The 26630-nt window shown below is 41.0% G+C and overlaps 1 protein-coding gene across 2 annotated transcripts in view; it reads left to right on the forward strand.

The window, feature by feature from the left end:
• Positions 1-26630, forward strand: part of vps26c (VPS26 endosomal protein sorting factor C) — a 49164-nt gene that overhangs the window by 3893 nt on the left and 18641 nt on the right. For both annotated transcript variants that reach the window (XM_063049795.1, XM_063049796.1), the window contains 3 exons: positions 11942-12085; positions 17118-17267; positions 21019-21099. In XM_063049795.1, the coding sequence (XP_062905865.1) occupies positions 11942-12085; positions 17118-17267; positions 21019-21099 (375 nt within the window). The remainder of the gene's footprint in view (positions 1-11941; positions 12086-17117; positions 17268-21018; positions 21100-26630) is intronic.

Here is a 26630-nt window from a genome sequence, read left to right on the forward strand (position 1 = left end):
CCGCACTGGAATTTGGGGTGAGTGGTCCTGGGTTTGAATCTGGCCCTTCAGCCCATCTAGTCCATGCTGAACTGTTATTCTGCCTTGTGCCATTGACCTGCATTCCGTACCCTTCCCATCCGTATACTTACTCAAACGTCCTTAAATGTTGCAGTCAAGCCCATGTGTTGGTTTGTTAAGGATAGATGTATTTATCTGTTGTTTGTGATGTATACCACAATGTATGGTGGCAGTGAAAATACACACTGACAGCATACCAGCAAGCTAACGCAGATGAGGTCCAAATAGGGCTTTGGTTCAGAATGACTTCAGTGAGACTTGCTATAGCCCTATTTAACCAGAACCTGACAAGGGCTGTGTGTGTCTGGGTACTGTGAGAAGGGAGCAGGAGGGAGATGGTATAGGTTATTGTAAATACAGGTTTCCCCCGCCATCTGAAGGTAGAGCGTTCCTATGAAACGGTTCGTAAGCCGAAATGTCGTAAAGGGAAGAAGCAATTACCATTTATTTATATGGGAAAATTTTGTGAGCGTTCGCAGACCCAAAAATAACCTACCAAATCATGCCAAATAACACACAAAACCTAAAATAACAGTAACATATAGTAAAAGCAGGAATGATGTGATAAATACACAGCCTATATAAAGTAGAAATACTTTTCCACAATCATTGCCGGCACAGATCTCCGTAGCGAAAATTTCACGCGAGCGCCGTCAGCAGAAAATCTCATGCAAGCGCTGTTGGCAAAAACACGGTGCAAGCACTCTCCAGTAATCTTTAAACTATGAAGCTGCCAAATCATACCAAATAACATGTAAAAATATGCAGCCGATATAAAGTAGAAATAATGTATGTACAGTGTAGTATCACTTACCAGAATTGGTTCAGTGCCAAGCACACTGATGATGGTGTGTTAGGCTGAGTCGGAATTTGGGTGGTGCAGTGGCCCCCACCGTCTGGGCCACCAACTGATAGGTTGCCGCGAAGCACGCAGGGGTCCAGCGGTAGCCGGGACGCACACAGCACATCTTTAAGAAAAAAAGCCGAAATAAACATGCTAATTAATTACGTGCTACCCAACACGTAATTGTCGGCCCAGATCATTGCCAATTGCATCGCCTCTGATCTGGGCTGACAATTACGTGTGGGGCGGCACCTAATAATTAGCATGTTTATTTTGGCTTTTTTCTTTCTTTTTAAATCTTTTTATTAAATTAGTACACAAAAGGTAAACCATGTAGACACTAATACATTGTTGCAATATAAATTTGCAAGAGATATTAATACACAAAAAAAAGTTAGTACAAACAGTGCAGTTTAGATATAAAATAACAAGGTAATATAATAGTATACTAATTTTCCATACATATCAATAAAGAGAAGAAAAAACCCAAAGAAAACCCCCCCAAAAAAACCCACCGTGCAACTAATCTAAAAAGCAAAGCAATGGGCTAACTAGGTATCAAGTAGACTTAAACAACTTAAAACAATCACGTCCTCAAACCTGACCTCCATTAAAAACAGTTAAAAAAGCAAGAAGGGAATGTAAATATGGGCAAAGAGAAAAAAAATTACATTAAATGAAAATGTTGAATAAAAGATCTCCAGGTCTGTTCAGATTTAACTGAAGTATCATAAAGATTACTTCTGATTTTCTCCAAATTTAAACATAGTATCGTCTGAGAAAACCAAAAGAACGTAGTTGGGGCATTAATCTCCTTCCAATGTTGTAAAATATATCTTTTGGCCATTAAAGTAAGAAATGCAATCATTCTACGGGCTGAAGGGGAAAGATTACTGGAAATTTTAGGTAATCCAAAGATAGCAGTAATAGGATGGGGAGAAATATCTATATTCAATACCTTTGAAATAATATTAAAAATGTCTTTCCAAAAAGTTTCCAAAGTAGGACAGGACCAAAACATATGGGTCAAGGAGGCTATCTCCCCATGACATCTGTCACAAAGGGGGTTAATATGAGAATAAAAATGAGCTAATTTATCTTTAGACATATGTGCTCTATGAACAACTTTAAATTGAATTAGGGAATGTTTGGAACAGATAGAGGAAGTATTGACTAGTTGTAAAATATGCGCCCAGTCATCCGCCGAGATAATAAAGCCCAATTCCTTTTCCCAATCTGACCTACTCTTATCGAATGGAGCTTTCCTAAGTTTCATGATAGTATTATAAATAATAGCCGTTACACCTTTCTGACATGGGTTAAGGTTAATTATAGTATCTAAAATATATGTAGGAGGTAACGTCGGAAAGGAAGAGAGTATAGTACTTAGGAAATTTCTAACGTGGAGATATCTTAAAAAAAATGTATTCTTGGTAAGTTATATTTGTTAGATAATTGTTCAAAAGACATAAGGGAGCCATCTAAAAGTAAATCCAAAAACCGTGATATACCATTTGTCTTCCAAATTTGAAAGGCACGGTCTATGGAAGAGGGAGAAAAGAATATGTTGCCTAAAATAGGAATCGCAAGCCGAAATTGATTAGGATCGAAAAATTTTCGGAATTGAAACCAAATACGTAAGGTATATTTAACTATCGGGTTACAAACCTGTTTGTGGTGTTTCAAATCGAAAGGAAGAAAAGAACCCAAAATGGAGCCAAGTGCATAACCTTGAGCAGATTGTAATTCCAATACTACCCATTTAGGAATGGGTAGTGTATCTTGGTCAAGTAACCAAAATTTCATGTGTCGAATATTAACTGCCCAATAGTAGAATCTAAAGTTAAGTAATGCCAAACCTCCATCTCTCTTAGCTTTCTGTAGATGTATTCTACCCAATCTTGGGTTTTTATTTTGCCAAATAAATGAAGAAATTTTAGAGTCAACTTTGTCAAAAAAGGATTTTGGAACAAAAATCGGTAGTGCCTGAAATACATATAAAAATTTTGGCAGAATAAACATCTTAACAGCATTAATACGACCAATCAAAGTTAGATAAAGTGGAGACCATTTAAATGAAAGTTGAGTATGTGATCAATTAAGGGTAGGAAATTAGTCTTAAATAAATCCTTATGTTTACAGGTAATTTTAATCCCAAGATATGAAAAATGATTATTAACCAATTTAAATGGGAGGTTCTGATATAAGGGAACTTGCTTATTAATCGGGAAAAGTTCACTCTTACTGAGATTTAACTTATAACCTGAAAAAAGACTAAATTGTGCTAATAAATCTAAAGCAGCAGGAATAGATTTTTGAGGATTAGAAATATATAAAAGTAAGTCATCAGCATAAAGTGATACTTTGAGACTTTAAACCACGAGTTATGCCAATAATATTTGGAGATTCTCGAATAGCAATTGCAAGAGGTTCTAATACAATATCAAATAATAAAGGACTAAGAGGACAACCTTGTCTAGTACCTCAAAAAAGAGGTAAAAAAGGTGAGTTTAAAGAGTTAGTACGAACTGAGGCAATAGGAGAATGATATAACAATTTGATCCAGGATATAAATTTCGGGCTGAAATTAAACATTTCAAGCACCTTAAATAAGTAAGGACATTCAACTCTGTCGAAGGCTTTTACAGCGTCGAAGGAAATGAAGCATTCAGGATCATTTTGTGACTGGGTATAGACAATGTTTAACAGCGTACGAATATTATAAAAAGAGTAACAACCTTTAATAAAACCCGTTTGGTCTTCCGAAATAATATAAGGAAGTACTTTTTCTAATCTGTTTGCTAATAATTTAGAAAAAATTTTAGAGTCAACATTTAATACGGATATTGGTCTATAAGATGCACATTGAGCAGGATCTTTATCCTTCTTTAATATTAAAGAGATCAATGCTGTATGAAAGGATTCGGGAAGTTTACCAAGTTTTAATGAGGCCTCCAGAACCCTGAATAACCAAGGGATTAATGAGGATGCAAAAAATTTATAAAATTCCGCGGTAAACCCATCAGGACCAGGAGCTTTCCCTGGGTTCGTAGAAAAAATAACATTCTTAATTTCATCAGTGATAAAGGAAGAGTCTAACATAGAAGATGTATCATGTGAAATCTTAGGGAAATCTTGGTTATCTAAAAAGTCATACATATGTTTAAGAGTCTCGTGGAGACTCTGATTGATATAAGGAGGAATAAAAGTCAAAAAAGGATTGATTAATCTCAGGTTGATCAAGTGTCAGTTGATCTTTTTGATTATAAATCTGATTAATTTGAAATTTAGTATAGTTTGTCTTCAACTAATTAGCCAACAGTTTACCAACTTTGTTACTATGTATATAAGATTCACTTCTTGTTTTCATTAATTGATTTGCAATAGAGGACGAAAGTAATAAACTGTGTTCCATTTGAAGTTCAGTTCTTTGTTTATACAACTTCTCAGAGGAGCTGTAGCATATTTCTTATCAATTTCCTTAATCTTGTCCACAATAACCAGCTCCTCCTCCTCCAACCTCTTCCTCAAAGCAGCAGAATATGAGATGATCTGACCACGAATATAAGCTTTAAAAGTATCCCAAAGGGTGTTCATGGATATATCCTCTGTACAGTTGATTGTAAAAAAGAGATCAATCTGTTCATTCATAAAGTTAACAAAATCCGAGTCCTGAAGCAACAGCAAATTAAAACGCCATTGTCTATTATTTTGTGTATTGGCCGATATTTTAATAGAAAGCTTAAGTGGAGCATGATCCGAAATGGTTATAGAGTCATATTCACATTTAACCACTGAAGAAATAAGACGAGAGTCAATAAAAAAATAATCAATTCTTGAATAGGAATGATGAACATGTGAAAAAAAAGAAAAGTCTTTTTCCCGAGGATGCAAAAAACGGCAAATGTCTGTCGATCCAGAATCTGAGAGAAATGAATTAATCAAGGTTGCAGATTTATTGGGTAGAGTCCATAAAGGAGCCTAACGGTCCAATAATGGGGATAAACAAATGTTAAGGTCCCCGCCCCAGATTAGTGAAAACTCATTAAAATTTGGGAACAAATTAAATAATGATTTGTAAAATTCTGGACAATTCCAAGTTGGGAGCATAGATTTTAACCAAAACTAACTTTTTATTAAAGAGTAAACCACTAAGCAATAGAAATCTACCATCTGGATCAGAAATAATATCATGTTGTACAAAAGTGATTGAGGGATCTATAAAAACAGAAACTCCTCGAATTTTAGCATTGGAATTCGAATGGAAGTGTTGATCCTTCCAGAACTTAAAAAAACGTAGTCTGTCCCCCCTCCGCACATGGGTCTCTTGTAAAAATAGAATATGTGCTTTAAGTCTCCGGAATATTTTAAAGACTTTTTTCCTTTTTATTGGATGATTAAGACCATTAGTATTCCAAGAGACAAAATTAATAGTAGATTCCATTATCCCTAAAGTCAACCCTCAAATAAAGGAGGATTGACAATAGGTTTGACCCACGAACCCGGAAAGGGAACAGAATAAACAAGAGATAACGGGTAAGAGAACGCGACCAATACTTCGGTAATATAAGTAGCCCAAGAAGACAGAGAAACTAAAAAGTGAAGCCCCCCCACCCCTTGACCCCGTACCCCCAAAGCTAAACCTAAGATAGACCAGCCAGAAAGAAGCGAGTACTAGAACTACCCCCATGACTTCCGATAGACGCTCACTAAAAAAAAGTGTATATATGAAAAGATCAGCTGAAGTTATAAAACAGTAAAGGAATAAAAAAAAGTACACTGATTAAAATGAAAACGATATAATACAAAGAAAGAACAGGTACATATAAAGAAAACCGTTAACCTACAACAGACCGTATACTTAAACAAGAAAATGAAATATTAGCATAGACTAGCCACGAAAACTACAAAAGGTACGTTTGAAAACTACAAAGTTTAAGGCCTCCAGGGATACACGTAAAATGACGCTGAGGGAATAGCCACCCAGAATTCCCAGGGAAGAAGAAAGGAATGACGCAGTTTAAAAAAAAAGTTTGGCAACCATATTAATTAAACCGAAAAAAAACTTTTCTGCCCTCGTATAAAGCAAAATAAAATTAAACCCAACAGATTAACTGCCTCCGATCAAACAGAGATGATTTAATAGTGCGATTAAGATGTTGACGGCAAGAGTTGATCCAGGTAACTCTGGGCTTCCGATGGAGAGTCGAAAAAATGGGAAGACCCATCAGACAATCGAATCCTCAAACGTGCGGGATAAAGCAACACTGGTTTTAAATCCATATTGTAGAATTCCGACATCACAGATCTGTAACGGACACGTTGATCATGAACCTGTTTACTAAAATCTTCCACCAAATGAAAGCGAAGATCCGAGAAATCAATGTAACCTTTAGGACGAGCAAAGCGAAGCAACTTCTCCTTGTCTTGAAAATAATGAAATCGTAAAATAACATGCTGCGGTTTATCTGACTTAGGCGAATATAATGGGACTCTGTGAGCCCGATCCAATAGTGGTGGTTGATCAGGAAATAAGGTGGGAAATGAATCTTTTAAAAGTTGAGAGAAAAACTTTATAGGGTCACCAGATTCAGCAGCTTCAGGAATACCAATAATTCGAATGTTCTGTTGTCGCATTCTGCATTCTAAGTCAGAATTTTTAAAGGTCAGAAAGTCAAGTTTTTTCTTCATTACAGTAATTGTTTCTTCAATTTTCCCCATCTTGAGTTCATTTTGTTGCGTGGATTTTTGGAGATTAGATATAGCAGTCTGATGTTCTGTGATAGATATTTTCATTTTATCAATTTCATCGATAATTTTCTGCAGTTTAGTTGTAATTTCCGCATGAATCAGATCCGATATAGCTTGCATAGTTACCGCTGGTTCAATCAGAGGGGGGTCGGTAACTTTCGGTCTAACCGGAGGTTTGCCGTCTTTCCCGTTCTTAGACATAGCGGACCTTAAACACATCCAAATATATAATAACAATCCGCTGCAAGGTATTGTAAAAATCGTTGCCTTAAAAGTTAGCTTAAATGTAGCTGATCATAGGATAAAACTCAGAGGTAATGGAGCGAGTCAAGAACACGACTTCACTCCATGAGCTCTACCGGAAGTCCCTCTGGCTTTTTTTCTTAAAGATGTGCTGTGTGCCTCCCGGCTACTGCTGCATTCTCAGCGAATCTGTACAGTATCTGTCCGGGGCCCGGGTGTTGGGGTGGTGGGACACGGGGGTGTTATCTCATTGTCGATCAGGGCAGGCAGCTCATCTTCTCCTATGACTGCCCACCTCGATGTCGAAGGTCGAGGTTCGTCATCTGCTGTGGCTGATGCGGAAGGCTTGCTTGACTGCTGAGCCTCGCGCATTTTTCTATCACACAGTTCTTTGTAAGGACTCAAAGAATCTTGCAAATATCCCCTAAACCTACGTACCCTTTCAAAATTAAAGTTGTACTTTATCATTACCCATTTGGTTTCGATTGTTATCCTTTCCTCTTCCAATTGCATCAGCTCTTCATCTATCAGTTCTTGGTCATGGGATGCCAAAACCTCTTCAACATCATCTTCGTCAGCTTCCACAAGCCAAACTCACATTGTCCTTACTTCGTTCACCACGATCAAAATGCTTAATTATGTCTAGTTTTACGTTAATTTAACACCCTTACGAGCTCTTTCAGGCTTTTCCGACACCATAGAACTCATCTTGCAAACGACTGCTCACAGGCTCGTGTTTAAGCAATGCCAGTGAGAATGCCGTTCTGAATCTGGGGAGAGCGGCTGATTTTTTTCGGGCGCTGAATTTTTTATCGCGCGTTGAATTTTTTTCGTAACAGTGAAAACACCTTCTGAAAGCGTAAACAGGGTACTAATGTAGGTCTTTCGTAACAGTGAGGTTTCGTAAAGCGAACATTCGAAAAGCGGGGGACACCTGTATTGATAATAAATGAGCACTACCTTCAACTATTTCTACCGGAATTTCACGTCTTCCATTGATATTATCAACATAATCAGTTGAATTATCAGGACCCACCCATGTCAATAGAAATTATTTGATTAGAAGGTCAGCAGTGTGATAATTCCACAGGCACAATGAAGGGATGTATCCACTAACTGATATTTGTGCTGACTGAAGCCACTTAACTTCACCCCTCACATTACCCACACATCATCACCCCTCAACCATCAGGCTCTTGAACCAAAGAGGATAACTTCACTCAACTCCACTCGCTCCATCACTGAACTGTTTCTGCAACCTATGGACCCGCTTTCAAGGATCTCATGTTCTCAATATGTATTGCTTTATTTATTATTATTATTATCATCTTTATCTTTTGTATTTACACAGTTGTCTTTTGCACGTCGGTTGCTTGTCTGTTCTGTTAGGTGCAGACTTTTAATGATTGGATTATGTTTCTTGGACTTACTGAGTATGCCAGCAAAATGAATCTTGTGTTTTGTATATTGTGACATAGGAGGGGTGATTGATAAGATTGGGGCCTAAGGTAGAAGGAATCAATTTTAGAAAACCTAGCACATTTATTTTTCAGCATAGTCACCTTCTACATTTACGACTTAGTCTAGCGGTCGTGGAGCATTCGGATCTTAGACCTCCAGAAAGAGCCAACAGGTGGGTGATTGATAAGTTCATGGCCTGAGGTAGAAGCAGATGAGTTATGCAGCTCTTGTTACATGCACATGTAGTTCAACTCTTTGCGTGATTATGCAGAAAGTTTGAAGTTAATAACTCGTCAGGGGTGATTGATAGGTTCGTGGCCTAAGGTGGAAGGAGATGAGTTATTAACTTCAAACTTTCTGCATAAAGAGTTGACCTGCATGCGCATGTAACGAGAGCTGTATAACTCATCTCCTTCTACCTTAGGCCACGAACTTATCAATCACCCATCTGTTGGCTCTTTCTGGAGGTCTAAGATCCGCATGCTCCACGACCACTGGACTAAGTCTGTAAATGTAGGAGAGGAGTATATTGAAAAATAAATGTGCTAGGTTTTCTAAAATTGACTCCTTCTACCTTTGGCCATGAGTTTATCAATCACCCCTCGTATATGTACTTTGATAATAAATTTACTTTGAACGCTCATACCAACACTAGTTGCATGTATTCAGATATATAAATTAGATTCAAAGTTGTTATTTGTCATTCTTCAGTAGATGAGTGAACAAAATAGTTGTTAGTCTGACTCCAATGCAGCATATAAAACAGCACTAAGCACGAAGAACACAAAAACATCTAAATATAAAAGGCAACCTATAAAACGTAATGGACTTGTAGCCCCCTCACCAGGCTCCTGTGCAAACTTGGCTCGTTAGCTGGCTCTGCTAACAGCCACGGGACTCAGTGGTGAGAAGGCCACCTTTCAAGAACAATATTCGTCTAGGGTTGGTATGATTTGGGGTTCAGCCAAACAGGAACATTGTGATGTTCTGGATAAAAGAACGTCGATTGGAGCGAATGCTGTGTAAATACTGCCCATACAAAATTGTTGGTCAGCAAGAAATAACAGATCGTACATCACATAAAATTATAAAGTATATTTACAAATTTCAGCTTTGTGGAACAGTTAGTAGGAAAAAGAGAAGGAAAAAAATATAAAAAAAGGCCCATTTCAGTTAACCCAGTCCGAATGTGCACATAAAGTTAGAGTTCATCTTGAAGTTGTCCTTTTTGCTTGCGTTGGACCCATGGTCTGCTTGAAAGAACACACCACATTCTAAGCTGCTTGAAACCCATATTGAACCAACAGGCTCTCTCAGGAGTGTTGACCCTTCCTCCTTGGAGCCAATCATCTGCACGAAGCACTTTGTGCATCAGGAGCTCTCCTTCCCATGGCATTCTCAGCCATCTTCCCTCCTGTCCTCTCCACAGCTCCTGCTAAAAAGACCACAAACTTCACCAGTGTTCATCACAGATATCTCTCTCCCAGCTCTCCCTAAAACCTTCTAATTCCACCATCAATTGGCTGACACAACATTCCTAAGTTGAACATCATAGCCCCTTATCTTTAGCTGAAACCGAACATTCTACCAGCAGGACACACTTCTTTTGCAGAAGCTGCCAAAATGACATATCTACAGTAGAACAGTAGAAATCCTAACCAGGGCATTACACTTATAACTCGATAATTGAATTATAAAGAGGCTGTCCAGATGCATCCTTGCTGTTAACGCTCATGGGGAGGGAGTGTTGGCAGGTAATGTGGCCGGCATTTAATTGTCAAATGTTCAATTGCCACAGAACAGTGACTGCTGACTACAAAAGAGTTCGTGCACCAAACTTTGTTGATGAACACGGTGTCAGCCTCCTTTGGATCTCCCCACAGGGAGTCCCTACCTGCAGGATGTGTTTGCAACAGACAGCAACACGATGTGATCATGTGGCCTTCTGGCGTAGTTAATCAGAGGCAGAAAAAATATCATTTGAGATGGATGAGGCAAAACACCTGAGTTCACAGAAATGCACATTTGTACCTTGAGGGAATTGTTGAAGCTTTGAACGAGAACACACCAATGAGAAAAGAGAAAGGATAACAACAGATGAATGTATAGAATCTTGTGGGTGACAAAAGCTATCAATAGGAGACAGTGATGCAGGTTTTCAACCATTAAGGTTGCCAAATTCTTGGAGGGCTTCATCAATTTTTTACAAATGTACTACGGTACCATGGAGAGCTAACTGGTTGTATCACTGTCTGGTTTGGAGGCTCCAATGAACAGGTTTGGAAAAAGCTGTAAAGGTTTGTAGACTTAACCAGCTCCATTATGGGTATTAGCCTCTCATCATCGAGGGCATTTTCAAAAGACAATGCATCAAAAAGGCAACATCCATCATTAAGGATATGCACCACCCAGGACGTGCCCTTTTCTCATTATTATTGTGAGAGAGGAGGTACAGGAACTTGAAGACCCACATTCAATGTTTTAGGAACAGTTTCTTCCCCTGACTGTCAGATTTCTCAATGGTCCATGAACACTATCTCACTATTTTTTGCTGTCCTTTTGCACTACCTATTTCTTAATTTATTTCTTATTGTAATTTATAGTATATTTTATGTATTGCACTGTACTGCTGCCACAAAACAAGCAAATTTCACGACATATGTCAGTGATAATAAACTCGATTCTGATTCTCGTGATAGTTTGTAGCTGTCAATCAGAAGCAGTCCAGGTATTAGGAGATGCAACTTGAACATAAGCCAAAAAGATGACTGCTCAGCTTCCCCTGACTCTACTCTCTCATTCAATTAGATCATGGCTGACCTGAATCCTACTTTAACTCCGCAAGCCTTCCTAACTGTGGTAATCACTCACCCCCTCCTTATTCTTTGAAGAACTCGGGGCATCACGGTAGCTTAGCAGTCAATGCGACTTGTTAACAGCTTGAGATATTCTGAACTTTGGGGTTCAATTCCAGAGCAATCTGTGAGGAGCCCTGTGAATTTGCGGGTTTCCTCTGGGTGCACCAGTTTCCTACCACAGTCCAAAGATGTGGATTGCTGGCTGGCGTGGTTCGTTTGGTCAGGAGAGCTTGTTCCATACTGTATCTCTAAGTAAGTAACACCTTAATTCAAAGATTCAAAAAGCTTTATTGTCATTCTAACCGTACATCAGCTCTGCAGGGCAGAATGAGACAGCGTTTCTCAGGAGCAGTGCAATTATAACATAACAAATGCAACACTAAATAATAAACAACAATAAATAGTAAAACACAACAGCCACATGTCAGTTAAAATCAAGTTATAAGTGGCCTGTGCAAGTTAAAAGTGTCCAAAGCAGAGTCAGGTAGAGCAGCTATTTAGCAGTCTGACTGCCTGTGGGAGGAAGCTGTTATAAATATGATAGTTAATGTTTGTTTTTGAACTCTTGAAGGTTCCCAAAACTTTTACAATGAAATGACTCAAAAAAAAAGCATTTTCCATTGTAATAAAGTAAAACATTTTCACAAGTTGATGAATATTTAAACTGTTGTGCATTGAATTGTATATTACCTGTGCTCTTGATCCTGTAATCTTGTTGTTGCAGGAAACGCTGTCTGGGGTGATTATTTTATCCAGTAAGGAACCCATCCAGCACCAGGGTATCACCCTGACCATGGATGGAACTGTGAGCCTCCAGCTCAGTGCAAAGAGTGTTGGTGTGTTTGAAGCCTTCTACAATTCTGTCAAAGTAAGTGAGCTGCTCTATTATTTTCCACTTTTATGAAATGAGATCACCTTGTGGATCTGTCTGAATGTTGTAAAAGGACTTGTTTCGTTACTTTCTAGCATTAAAATCTGAGTTACTGTCATAGCGTCAACCTGCGTAAATCTCCTTTCTTCAGAAGATGGTGTGATTGGCCTTTTGTGTTTGGTAATACTCCAAATAAGTGGTGGCTCGACTGTATAATATGGACACTATTCCTTTGTTACGTGCTGTGTCATGTGACATGGGTGATCATGGTCTTTCCATGACCATGATCGTTCACAAATATTTCTACTGATGTAGTTTGCCATTGCCGCCTTCTGGGCACTGCCTTTACAAGACAGCTGACCCCGGCTATTATCAATACTCTTCAGAGATTGTTTAAATGGTGTCAGTGATCATTTAACCAGGACTTAGGAAATGCACCAGCTGCTCATACAACCATCAACACCTGCTGCCATGGCTTCACGTGGCCCTGAATGGGGTCTAAGCTCATGCTACACCTTGTCAAAGGTGACCTGCAGGCTAGTGGAGGGAAGGAGCTCCTTCTACCTCCTTTGTTAGAGATGTATCTCTTCCCTGCCACTCTAAAAATACAGATGCCAGATATTGAAAAAGTTATGTGACTAGCCTCATGATTTTGTAAGGGAAGATGGAACATTGGTCAGTGGGTTACTTTGTCACAGGTCTATTGGTTCCCTGAATGTAACAGACGTCATAGCACAGAAACAGACCCTTTGGCCCAATCTACTCTATGCTATATACTATTATGCTGCCTAGTCCTATTGACCTGCACCCAGACCACAGCCTTCCATCCCCTCCCATCCACGTACTTATCCACTGATTGTGCTGTCAACTCATTCCACACACTCTCCACCATCTGAGTAAAGAAGTTCCTCTCATGTTCCCCTTAAACCCACGATCTCTAGTTCTAGTCTTACCCAACCTCAGTGGAAAAAGTCTCCTTTCATTTACCCTGTCTATATCCCTCATAATTTTGTATCCCTCTGTCAAATCTCCCCTCACTCTTCTACACTCCCAGGAATGAAGTCCGAACCTATTCAACCTTTCCCTACAACTCAGGCCCTCAAGTCCTGGTCGCGTCTTTGTAAATTTTCTCCGCACTGCTTCAACCTTATTGGCATCTTTCCTGTAGGTCAGTGACCTGAACTGCACACAGTACTCCAAATTAGGCCTCAACACGTTTTATACAACTTTAACATCCCAACTCCTTTGATTAATGAAGATTATAGTAACTAGAGTCATAAGTTGCACAGGACAGAAACAGGCCCCTTAGACTATACTAACCTTTTTGTCCTATGCTAATCCCATTTGCCCTTCTACAGCATGCCTATTTACGTGTCTGTCTAAATGCTTCTTAAACATAGTGGTTCTATCTGATTTCACTATTTCCTCAGACTGTGCATTCCAAATATCAACCTTTTTGTGTTAATTAAAAATAAACTTTCCTCTCAAAATTCCCTTTCAAACCCCCTCCTCTCCTCTCTTGTTTTTGATACTCCTATCGTGGGGCAAAATGATTTTGACTCCAATGCTGTCCCTGCTGCTTATAATTTTATATACTCCTATCGGATCACCCCTTGGCTGCCCGTGCTCCAGAGAAAACAAACTCAGCTTATCCATTCTCTCTCCATAACTACATCCTGGTGAATCTGCATTCTCTCCAGCACCGTCACATCTTTTCTATACTGTGCCATCTAGAACTGTGCAGGACTTTGACTTTGACATGATACTCCATGAGCTGCATAATCAGAACTTTGTAAAGTTGCAATGCTTATTCTTAAATTCTCAACCTGTACATTTAATTCTGAAGTGCTCAAATTCCAGCTCTTTGCCTCATCCTTGAGCTACAATGAGTCAGAGAGAAGTACAGCAGTGAAACAGGCCCTTTGGCCCATTTAGTCTATGCTGATAACCATTTAAACTGCCTACTCCCAATGACCTGCACTGGGACCAGAGCCCTGCATATCCCTACTATCTGTGTACTACCTACCAAACTTCTCTTAAACATTGAAATCGAGCTCGCATGGACCACTTGTGCTGGTAGCTCATTCCACACTCTCACAACCCTCTGAAGAAGTTTCCCCTCATGTTCCCATTGAACTTCTCACTTTTCAGCCTTGAGCCATGACCTCTGGTTGTAGTCCCACCCAACCTCTGGAAAAAGCCTTGCATTTACCCTGCCTATCTGAACTTGCCTTCTCAACTGATTGATTTTATTGTCTCTCTGAAATAAGGAACGTAACTTGATGTGGGGCTTTGATGCTTGAAAGTAGTCTGCAGAGTTGAGGTGAAAAGCCAATATAGTGTATTCTGGTTAATTGGGACGTATCAACACCAGTACATCTTGCTCCAATTGTCGCTGTCCCAATTATCCGAAGCTTCATTAAAATTATTTTAAAGAGGCAGACTATCATTTAACTGAGTAACAAATTATGTATTTAAGTGAAATACAGAATAAATGAGAGCACTACCTACCAGTATTCCTGCAGTACTATTTAACCAAGAATTAATTCCTAATTATCGATGGAGGAATTCATACAGTGTACACTACAGTGTTCTCTTGACGGTAAATGACAAAAATCAGCGCAGACGCCTAGTGCAAATAATGGACTACCTTCATTACCTTCCTACATGAAATAGTGTCATAATCGCTGTTCTTTAATTCAGCATCGGTCAGCCCAAATGAATAACATAACGCAAGTATATGCACCTGACACTATTTAAAAGCTGTTTGCTGTAAGCACAGTGTATTGCCTAATGGTCACGCAAGTGCTCATGACAGACGCTTGTCAGAGGCTGCTTGGCAGCAATCTCTTGTCCCAATTAAGCAGCACGGTATCCCAAATCAACAAAGGAAGTCCCAGCTATTTGCTCGATTACTTTTACTTTTAGTTCTTTAAGGGTTGTCCCAGTAAACCAGAATCCAATATACTTTGCATGATTGGACAAGTGGTTGAAGAGCCAGTGTATTTTGAGTCTAGAATTTCTGAAATATTTGCATGATAAGCCTTTGTTCCCTAACTTCAGTCCTTCAGCAGGTATAGGAAGAGCCTCCCGATAGATCCAGACTACCTGAAACCCAAGAAGTGGGTGGAAATATTTGGTACAGGATAACAATTGCTGGTAACAGTGTTCAGTGAGTTACGGCATACTGTGAGATAAAAAGATAAGATGTTGGGACTATAAAAATTCTGATTTGTACCAGGTCAATGTTTTGGGTGTGATACTTTTTCTCAGAAAGGAAATGTCCAGTAAAATTGATCAATCTAGCAGGCTTGTGACATCAGAGATGCTGGACTAGTAGATTTTCTGCGCACCATTTTAGATTTTAAAAAAATAAATATTCCATTGAAACAAGTAAATGTAAGGGAGCACCGAGCCCCGATGAATAGAAGAGGAAGATAGAAATCAGGAGCTTGGCAGATGTTACCTGGTGAGCTAGATACTGAACTATCAGTATTTCTGAATACTCTGCTACTCATTAAAACTTCAATATTCTGCTGTTGTGTACTTTACATTCATTAATATGCCTCAATTGTCCTTAATGTTACAAGTTATGCATAATGTGGGTCTGGATAGAGTTAGAGTACTCAGACTTTGTTCCTGATGAACATTGATGCATGAGGACTAGTATCAATCATATTTTCTATATTTATTGCTTATTTATTAGTATTCCTTCTTTCTTTTTTGTATTTGTGCAGTTTATTGCCTTTTGCACATTGGTTGAATCCCCAAGTTAGTACAGTCTTTCATAGATTCGATTGTGGTTATTATTCTGTTATGAATTTGTTGTGAATGCCTGCGAGAAAAATGGTCTGTGTTGTACATGATGACACATATGCAGTTTGATAATTTACTTGAACTTTGAAATAATAGGGTTTTTAATTGCTTTTTGGTAGTTTATACAGTACCTGTATTTCATCAAAGTGAAATAATTTAATGTCACAATCTCTTGTACTGGAAGCTAGAAGTTCTGACCTCTAAGGTATTGGTCTATTGTCATTACTATGTGCCTTATTATCCTCCAGTGACTGTCTCCACCTTCACCCTCCTTTCTCTCCACCTTGCTCAATGTGCCTTTTTTTATATTTTGTCTGCCTCTATCTATCATCCATCTGCCTCTGTCGCACAAATCCACCTTTCCCTTCTAAACTCAATCTGTCACCCTTCCTTGGTCTACCTTCTAGCGTCTGTCTCACCTCTCCCAGCCCCTCCCCCTACTCTGTCCTTGATGCAACCTATCAAACCATTGATTATTCCATTTTCTCCACAGATGTTGCTCATGTTTCTCCAGCAGTTTATATTTTGTTCCAGATTCTAGCACTTGTAATCTGTCTCCAGTTCCAGCATAAAAATTTTACTTCAAATTTCCAGCAAGAACAAGCTTTCACTACTGCCATTCAAGTGGCTTCACTATTATTTGCATTAGTCGGTTTTTGCACTATCACTGATTATTTGTTCTCTGCATCTCTTTTTTTTCTTTGCAACTTAAAATATGCTTGTTTTCTAGAATTGTTAAGAAGTCTTCATAGCCATCTTTTCCCGTTGGGTTACAGGGTGGTGGGGTGGAGATGCATCTCTACCAAAGGAGGTGTAAGGCACTCCTTCCTTCCACTAGCCTGCAGGTCACCCTTGGACAAGGCGTAGCACCTGCTTAACCCCCGACTAGGGTTATGTGATATTCACCACCTGCTCCCATGGGTTTACGAGTCTTGGTTATGTGACCACTGATGCCAGGCAGACAATCTCTGAAGAGTATTGATAGTGGCTGGGGTCACTGTCTTCTAAAGACACTGCCCAGAAAAAGGTGATGGCAAATCACTTCTGTAGAAAAATTTGCTAAGAACAATCATGATCGTGCAAAGACCGTTATCGTCCATGTCATGTGACACGGCAAATAATGAGCGAACAAACATATTTTCAATTTTATCCCTCAACTTACTTGGTTCAACTCACCTTCAGGTTTTAACATTTGCATTTTTTTCTTTGGTAGCCTATCCAGCTTATCAGCAATAATATAGAAGTAGTCAAGGCAGGAAAACTTCCCAGTGGCCGGACAGAAATCCCTTTTGAATTTCCACTGAAAGTAAAAGGCAGTAAAGTCCTCTACGAGACGTACCATGGGGTCTTTGTAAATATACAGGTATGTGAACAATACCACGTTTTGTAAAAGAATCACTTTCAGCATTGTCACAATTTATTATTGCAAGATCAGCATTCACCTTGTCTCATGGGGCAGGGATGTGGTGGATGGGATGAAGCTTTTCTACTGTGCATTCAAAGCTTTAGGGTGATTATAGCTTGCGGTATTGAAGATGGTTGATAATGGGAAAAGTTGCATTTGGTCCAGTTTTCCCTTCCTGCGACTGGAGTCTTGTGCGACTTGCATTGATCACATGACAAGGATGTGCAAAGATTTTGGAGGAAGAAAATCAAGCTCTCAACGGCTTCTTCATTCCTGCCACACTAAAACGACTAAAGAATTATTCAGTCAAATAAAATGCAAGATAGAGCTAAGTTGAAAATGCAACTAAATGTAAGGACTAACAAGTGTTAACAAGTCACAGACAAATAATACTGTACCGAACATACTTTCTAATAAATTAACAGCCTTCCTTGATCCCTTCCACCCTTCAGCTGCCTGTTCTTGCACTTTATTAGTGCCGTCATTGGCCACTTATTAAATTGGCTGCTGACTACGTTCGTGGTCTCTGCTGCTGTAGCCCATTCAGTTCAAGGTTCTACATTGAAGTCACTTGCATCAGACTTTTTCTCCATTCTGATGTTTGGTCTGAACAACAAGTGAACCTCTTGACCATGTCTCTCACACAAAATGCTGGAGGAACTTGGTAGTCCAGGCGGCATCTATGGGGGAAAAAGTACCGTCGACGTTTTGGGTGGAGAATCCGGCAGGACTGGAGAAAAGAAATATGAGGAGCAGGTTTAAAAGGTGGGTGAGGGGAGAGAGGAGCACAAGGTGATAGGTGGAACCTGGAGAGGGAGGGATGAAGTAATTAACTGGGAAGTTGATTGGTGAAAGAGATACAGGGCTGGCGAAGGGGGAGTCTGATGGGCGAGGATCGAAGGCCGTGGAAGAAAAGGGGGCAGGAACACCAGAGGGAGGCAGTGGGCTGCAAGGAGATGAGGTGAGAAAGGGAAAAGGGGAAGGGGACTGGTGAAGGAGAAGGCCGGTGGGGGGCTATTACCGGAAGTTCGAGAAATCGATGTTCATGCCATCAGGTTGGAGGCGACACAGATGGAGTACAAGGTATTCTTCCAACCTCAGTGTGGCCTCATCGTGACAGTAGAGGAGCGGCTGGAACGTAGGTGCTCAACGAAATGGTCTCCCAATCTACGTCGGGTTTCACCGATATACAGGAGCCCACACCGGGAGCACTGAACACAGTATATGACCCCAAAAGACTCAGAGAAGTGTCGCCTCACCTGGAAGGACTGTTTGGGGCTCTGAATGGTAGTGAGGGAAGAGGTGTAGGAGCAAGTGTAGCACTTGTTCAGCTTGCAAGGATAAGTGCCATTAGGGAGATCAGTGGGGAGGGACGATTGGACAAGGGAGTCACGTAGGGAGCAATCCCTGTGGAAAGCAGAAAGTGGGGGAGGGAATGATGTGTTTGCTGCTGGATCCCATTTGAGATGGTGGAAGTGCCAGAGAATTGTGTGCTGGACGCGGAGGCTGGTGGGGTGGTAGGTGAGGACAAGAGGAACTCTGTCATTGGTGGGGTGGCGGGAGGATGGGGTTAGACCAGATGTGTGAAATAGAAGAGATGCGGTTGAGGACAGCATTGATGGTGGAGGAAAGGAAGCCCCTTTCTTTGAAAAAGGTGGACATCTCCTTTGTTCTAAAATGTAAAGCCTCAGCAGATGAGGCGGAGATGGAGAGAAGGGGATGGTGTTTTTTTACAAGTAACACAATGGGAAGAGGTGTAGTCCAGGTAGCTGTGAGAGTCTGGAGGTTTATCAAGCCATCAGTAGATAACCTGTCTCCTGAGACTGAGACAGTGAGATTGGCAAAGGGGAGGGAGATATCGGAAATGGACCGGGTAAATTTGAGGGCAGGGTGGAATTTGACCATGTGGTTTGTATGCTTTTATGTATTCATTCGTTGCCGTATGATTGGCTGATTAGAAATTTGTTTTCCATTTGACCATTCTTTCTTCCCGCCTGTTATAATTAGCTGAGTTTGTTTGTTTATTTATTTAGCTGAGTTTTTAATATCCATGTCAGCTTGTTTAAAACCTCACGGCACATTACTTCTCGATGTATAGACCTCAAGAGCTGTGAAGTTCATGGAAGTGGAGAGCACTCTCTTATTCTACACAAGACTACTCCTTGCTGATTTTATCTGACTGATTCAAATTGATGCAGACTAATTTACTGTTAAGACGCAGGGTAATAAATAGGCAATAAAATGAGACTAAAATTTACTGTTATTCATTTCAAGACTGAAAGTGGTTTATGGTTCACAGCTAATTAACCTCTGGAAATGAAACAAGACAGGTAGTATACTCACAGATGGGTCCAACAATCAGATAAATACTTATCAATTAAGATTGACTCGTGAAAAAAGAATCCATTGAATCTTTTATGCATGTTTGTTGGAGCAGATTGGATTTAGTTTAACATCCAATAAATAGGAACTTCTGAAAGATGGCAATCCAGAGTATTGCATGCAAAATGCTGTAGGAACTGAGCAGGTCAGGCAGCATCTCGGGCAGGGGTTCCCAACCGGGGTCCGCACACCACCTTGGTTAATGGTTGGGGTCCATGGCATTAAAAAAAGGTTGAGAACCCCAATCTGTGGAAAGGTACAGGGAAAAGTCGATGCTTCAGGGAGAAACCCTTCATCAGGACTGATGATGGGTCTTGGCCTAAAACATCGACACTCTATTTCTTTCCATAGATATTGCTTGTCCTACTGAGCTCCCCCAGCAGTTTGTATGTGAACTTCTGAAAATGTGTTTTTTTTTGGGTTCAGATGTAGCTTCATGGCATTTTCTTTCGGCGCCCTGCAAACAAAGGTGTATTGGTTCATCTGTTGAGAAAAGTAATAATGTGAATGATATTGTTACAGACTTTACTGAGGTTGATAAACATTTTATTAGTCAATGCTACCTTGATCAATGAGGCAGCACAGGTCATTTTGTCATTTTATTTGAGCAAATTATTCCTAGTTCTGGTCTTCAAATTAATTTCAAATTAGTCCTTTTAACATTGTATAATGGACTTGATGAATGTGTGGCTGATTTAAGTTCACTTGGTAGTCCGTTTACTGTGGTTTGATTCACCTGATCGTTCATGTCGCTCTAAAACAAGACCTGTGAAATTGTATTAAACTTGGGCTGCACTGTTATGGTTATTAAATTGATTTTACTGGAGGGAAATGTCCTACTTGCCTTTATAATTGTAATTGTTACTGGTTTCAGTTGTTTCTTTTGAAATTTACTTAAGTCATAGAACAGTAGTGTCATCAGCAAAGTAGACTTGGAGGATTACTGAAGCTAATTTGGAGATGTCTCTTTTTTTATCTCTGTGGTTTACTTCTGTTTTGATAATCCAGTGTTGCAGGTCTCCTGTGATGGAACCTGTATTTCAAATTTCCTCGTCCTTAATAATCAGTATTTATTTGCCTTCCTTTGTGGGCTGCTACCTGAAGCAAAGATTTGACAAAAGACCTTTTGTAACCTTGCAATTCTACTGATAGGCAGGGAGTAAACTTGCCGATCAGGAATTTTACTTTCTGAAATGTGTGCCTAGTAGATCTGTTTCCCTCACCGCCTCCACCCCCCCACCGACTCCCCACACCTACCCTGCCACCATCCCTTCCCTCTCTCCGACTGGGATTAAGCTCAGGTGTGCTTATATTTTGTTTCTTTCAGTACACACTTCGGTGTGATATGCGACGACCACTCCTTGCGAAGGATTTGATGAAGAACTGTGAATTTATTGTGCATTCCCTGGTAAGTGAAAATCTGGTTTTTGAAAACACCAGAGGGTGAATCAACTTTTACAGAGCATACATTGGGATCTTTAAAACTTAAGCTGGTGGGACCTTATGGGAGATGGCTGCTGTTCGATTCACACGTGGTTGAGGATGGCAGCAGTGATAGGGGACTCTATAGTCAGGGGGTGAGACAGGTGATTCTGTGGACGCAGGAAGAAACGGATGGTAGTTTGCCTCCCAGGTGCCAGGGTCCGAGATGTTTCTGGTTGCGTCCACGATATCCTGAAGTGGGAAAGTGAACAGCCAGAGGTTGTGGTGCATATTGGTACCAATGACATGGGTAAGAAAAGGAAGGAGGTCCTGAAAACAGACTACAGGGAGTTAGGAAAGAAGCTGAGAAGCAGGACCACAAGGGTAGTAATCTCAGGATTACTGCCTGCGCCATGCGGGCATGAGTATAGGAATAGAGTGAGGTGTAGAGGATAAATGCGTGGCTGAGAGATTGGAGCGGGGGCAGGGATTCAGATTTCTGGATCATTGGGACCTTTTTGGGGGCAGGTGTGACCTGCACAATAAGGATGGGTTGCACTTCAATCCGATAGGGAACAATATCCTGGCAGGGAGGTTTGCTAAGGTATTGGGGAGAGTTTGAACTAGAATTACTGGGGGATGGGATTATTGGGGAGAGTTTAAACTAGAATTACTGAGGGATGGGAATCGAACTGAAGAGACGGAGGAAGGGGCGGTTGGCTTACAAATAGAGAAAGCTTGTAGGCAGTGTGAGAGGGAGGATAGGCAGTTGATAGAGAAGGGATGCTCTCAGACTGATGGTTTGAGATGTGTCTATTTTAATGCAAGGAGTATCATGAACAAAGCGGATGTGCTTAGAGCGTGGATCAGTACTTGGAGCTATGATGTTGTGGCCATTACAGAGACTTGGATGGCTCAGGGGCAGGAATGGCTACTTAGAGTGCCAGGCTTTAGATGTTTCAGAAAGGACATGGAGGGGGGCAAAAGAGGTGGGGGCATCACACTGCTGATCAGCGATAAGTGTCATGGCTGCAGAAAAGGAGGAAGTCATGAAAGAATTGTATACGGAGTCTCTGTGGCTGGAAGTTAGGAACAGAAAGGAGTCAGCAACTCTACTGGGTGTTTTTTATAGACCACCCAGTAGTAACAGGGACATCGAGGAGCAAATAGGGAGGCAGATTCTGGAATGGTGCAATAATAACAGGGTTCTCATGGGAGATTTTAATTTCCCCAATATTGATTGGCATCTCCCTAGAGCAAGGGGTTTAAATGGGGTGGAGTTTGTTAGGTGTGTTCAGGAAGGTTTCCTGACACAATATGTAGATAAGCCTACAAGAGGAGAGGCTGTACTTGATCTGGTATTGGGAAATGAACCTGGTCAGGTGTCCGGTCTCTCAGTGGGAGAGCTTCTTGGAGATGGTGATTACAATTCTGTCTCCTTTACCATAGCGTTGGAGAGGGATAGGAGCAGACAAGTTAGGAAAATGTTTAATTGGAATAAGGGGAAATATGAGGCTATCAGGCAGAAACTTGAAAGTATAAATTGGGAGCAGATGTTCTCTGGGAAATTATAAGGCAGAAACGTGGCAGATGTTCAGGGGATATTTGCGTGGCATTCTACATGGGTACATTCCATTGAGACAGGGAAAGGATAGTAGGGTACAGGGTAAAGGCTGTTGAAAATCTAGTCAAGTAGAAAAGAAAAGCTTACGAAAGGTTCAAAAACTAGGTAATGATAGGGATCTAGAACATTGTAAGGTTAGCAGGAAGGAGCTTAAGAATGAAATTAGGAGAGCCAGAAGGGGCCATGAGAAAGCCTTGGTGAGTAGGATTAAGGAAAACCCCAAGGCATTCTACAAGTATGTGAAGAGCAAGAGGATAAGACGTGAGAGAATAGGACGTATAAAGTGTGACAGTGGAAAAGTGTGTATTGAACCAGAGGAGGTAGCGGGGGTACTTAATGAATACTTTGCTTCAGTATTCGCTATGAGAAAGGACCTTGGCAATTATAGGGATGACTTACAGTGGACTGAAAAGCTTGAGCATGTAGGCATTAAGAAAGACGATGTGGTGGAGCTTTTGGAAAGCATCATGTTGGATAAGTCACTGAGACCGGACGAGATGTACTCCAGGTTGCTGTAGGAGCCAAGGGAGAAGATTGCTGAGCTTCTTGCAATGATGTTTGCATTGTCAGTGGGGACAGGGGGAGGTTCTGGAGGATTGGAGGGTTGCAGATGTTGTTCCCTTATTCAAGAAAGGGAATATAGATAGCCCTGGAAATTATAGACCAGTGAGTCTTACTTCAGTGGTTGCTAAGTTGATAGAAAAGATCCTGAGAGGCAGGATTTATGAACATTTGGAGAGGTATAATATGATTAGGAATAGTCATCATGGCTTTGTCAAAGGCAAGTCGTGCCTTATGAGCCTGAATGAATTTTTTGAGGATGTGACTAAACACATTGAAGGTAGAGCAGTGTATATGGATTTCAGCAAGACATTTGATAAAGTACCTCATGCAAAGTTTATTGAGAAAGTAAGGAGGCATGGGATCCACGGGGACCTTGCTTTGTGGATCCAGAATTGGCTTGCCCACAGAAGGCAAAGAGTGGTTGTAGACGGGTCATATTCTGCATGGAGGTCGGTGACCAGTGGAGTGCCTCAGGGATCTGTTCTGGGACCCCTGCTCTTTGTGATTTTTCTAAATGACCTGGATGAGGAAGTGGAGGGATGGGTTAGTAAATTTGCTGATGACACAAAGGTTGTGGATAGTGTGGCATGCTGTCAGAGGTTACAGCGGGACATTGATAGGATGAAAAACTGGGCTGAGAAGTGGCAGATGGGGTTCAACCCAGATAAGTGTAAAGTGGTTTGTTTTGGTAGGTCAGATATGATGGCAGAATATAGTATTAATGGTGAGACTCTTGGCAGCGTGGAGGATCAGAGGGATCTTGGTGTCCGAGTCCATAGGACACGCAAAGCTGCTGCGCAGGTTGACTCTGTGGTTAAGAAGGCATAGAGTGCACTGGTCTTCATCAACCGGGGGTTGAGTTCAAAAGCTAAGAGGTAATGTTAAAGCTATATAGGACCCTGGTCAGACCCCACTTGGAGTACTGTGCGCAGTTCTGGTCACCTCACTACAGGAGGGATGTGGAAACCATAGAAAGGGTGCAGAGGAGATTTACAAGGATGTTGCCTGGATTGGAGAGCATGCCTTATGAGAATAGGTTAAGTGAATTTGGCCTTTTGTCCTTGGAGTGACGGAGGATGAGAGGTGACCTGACAGAGGTGTATAAGGTAATGAGAAGCATTGATCGTGTGGATAGTCAGAGGCTTTTTCCCAGGGCTGAAATGGCTAACACGAGAGGGCACAGTTTTAAGGTGCTTGGAAGTATGTACAGAGGAGATGTCAGGGGTAAATTTTTTTACTCAGAGCGGTGAGTGCATGGAATGGGCTGCTGGCGACGGTGGTGGAGGCGGATACAATAGGGTCTTTTAAGAGACTATTGGACAGGTACATGGAGCTCAGAAAAATAGAGGGCTATGGGTAACCCGAGGTAATTTCTAAAGTAAGTATAGGTTCGGCATAGCATTGTGGGCCGAAGGGCCTGTATTGTGCTGTAGGTTTTCTGTTTCTCAGACATAATGGACAAAAATAATCAAAAATGCAGTGTATATGTAATCAACCTAAGGAAGCAATCACACCCGATCGGGAATTGGATCCTAACACCAAATAGGGTGAGAGGGAGAAAGCAACAAGTTACAGAATATGGTGGCTTAGTGGTTAGCTTAACGTTATTACAACGCGAGCAACCCAGTTTCAATTCCACTGCTGTCTGTACGTTTTCCCTGTGAACACATAGGTTTCTACCAGGTGCTCTGGTTTCCTCCCACGTTCCAAAGGCAAATGGGTTAGAAACATAGAAACATAGAAAATAGGTGCAGGAGTAGGCCATTCGGCCCTTCGAGCCTGCACCGCCATTTATTATGATCATGGCTGATCATCCAACTCAGAACCCAGCCTTCCCTCCATACCCCGTGACCCCTGTAGCCACAAGGGCCATATCTAATTTCCTTTTAAACATAGCTAATGAACTGGCCTCAACAGTTTGCTGTGGCAGAGAATTCCACAGATTCACCACTCTCTGTGTGAAGAAGTTTTTCCTAACCTCGGTCCTAAAAGGCTTCCCCTCTATCCTCAAACTGTGACCCCTCGTTCTAGACCTCCCCAACATCGGGAACAATCTTCCCGCATCTAGCCTGTCCAATCCCTTTAGGATCTTATACGTTTCAATCAGATCCCCCCTCAATCTTCTAAATTCCAACGAGTACAAGCCCAGTTCATCCAGTCTTTCTTCATATGAAAGACCTGCCATCCCAGGAATCAATCTGGTGAACCTTCTTTGTACTCCCTCTATGGCAAGGATGTCTTTCCTCAGATTAGGGGACCAAAACTGCACACAATACTCCAGGTGTGGTCTCACCAAGGCCTTGTACAACTGCAGTAGTACCTCCCTGCTCCTGTACTCGAATCCTCTCGCTATAAATGCCAGCATACCGTTCGCCTTTTTCACCGCCTGCTGTACCTGCATGCCCACTTTCAATGACTGGTGTATAATGACACCCAGGTCTCGTTGCACCTCCCCTTTTCCTAATCGGCCACCATTCAGATAATAATCTGTTTTCCTATTTTTGCCACCAAAGTGGATAACTTCACATTTATCCACATTAAATTGCATCTGCCATGAGTTTGCCCACTCACCCAACCTATCCAAGTCACCCTGCATCCTCTTAGCATCCTCCTCACTGCTAACACTGCCACCCAGCTTCGTGTCATCCGCAAACTTGGAGATGCTGCATTTAATTCCCTCATCCAAGTCATTAATATATATTGTAAACAACTGGGGTCCCAGCACTGAGCCTTGCGGTACCCCACTAGTCACCGCCTGCCATTCTGAAAAGGTCCCGTTTATTCCCACTCTTTGCTTCCTGTCTGCTAACCAATTCTCCACCCACACCAATACCTTACCCCCAATACCATGTGCTTTAAGTTTGCACACTAATCTCCTGTGTGGGACCTTGTCAAAAGCCTTTTGAAAATCCAAATATACCACATCCACTGGTTCTCCCCTATCCACTCTACTAGTTACATCCTCAAAAAATTCTATGAGATTCGTCAGACATGATTTTCCTTTCACAAATCCATGCTGACTTTGTCCGAATTGTTAGTAGCCGAATTGATCACATCGGTGTAATTAGGCAGCACGGACTCATTGGGCAGCTAGGCCTTGTTACTGTGCTATATCTCAAAATAAAAATAAAAATTACTTTGAGTGGTAGTAGACTTGATTAGATAAAATCTTGATATAAGTAATGATAACTTTAACTGAAAAAATACTAAGGACAAAACAATTTTTGTGGCTTGTCTGGTTTTAGAATAGTTTGGTGCTACATCTACTGGGATAGCATACTGAAAAGTAAATGAACAGAGAACTGATGGCATTATATCATAAGTGTTTG

Source organism: Mobula hypostoma, chromosome 6 (assembly GCF_963921235.1).
Source record: "Mobula hypostoma chromosome 6, sMobHyp1.1, whole genome shotgun sequence".
NCBI lineage: Eukaryota > Metazoa > Chordata > Chondrichthyes > Myliobatiformes > Myliobatidae > Mobula > Mobula hypostoma.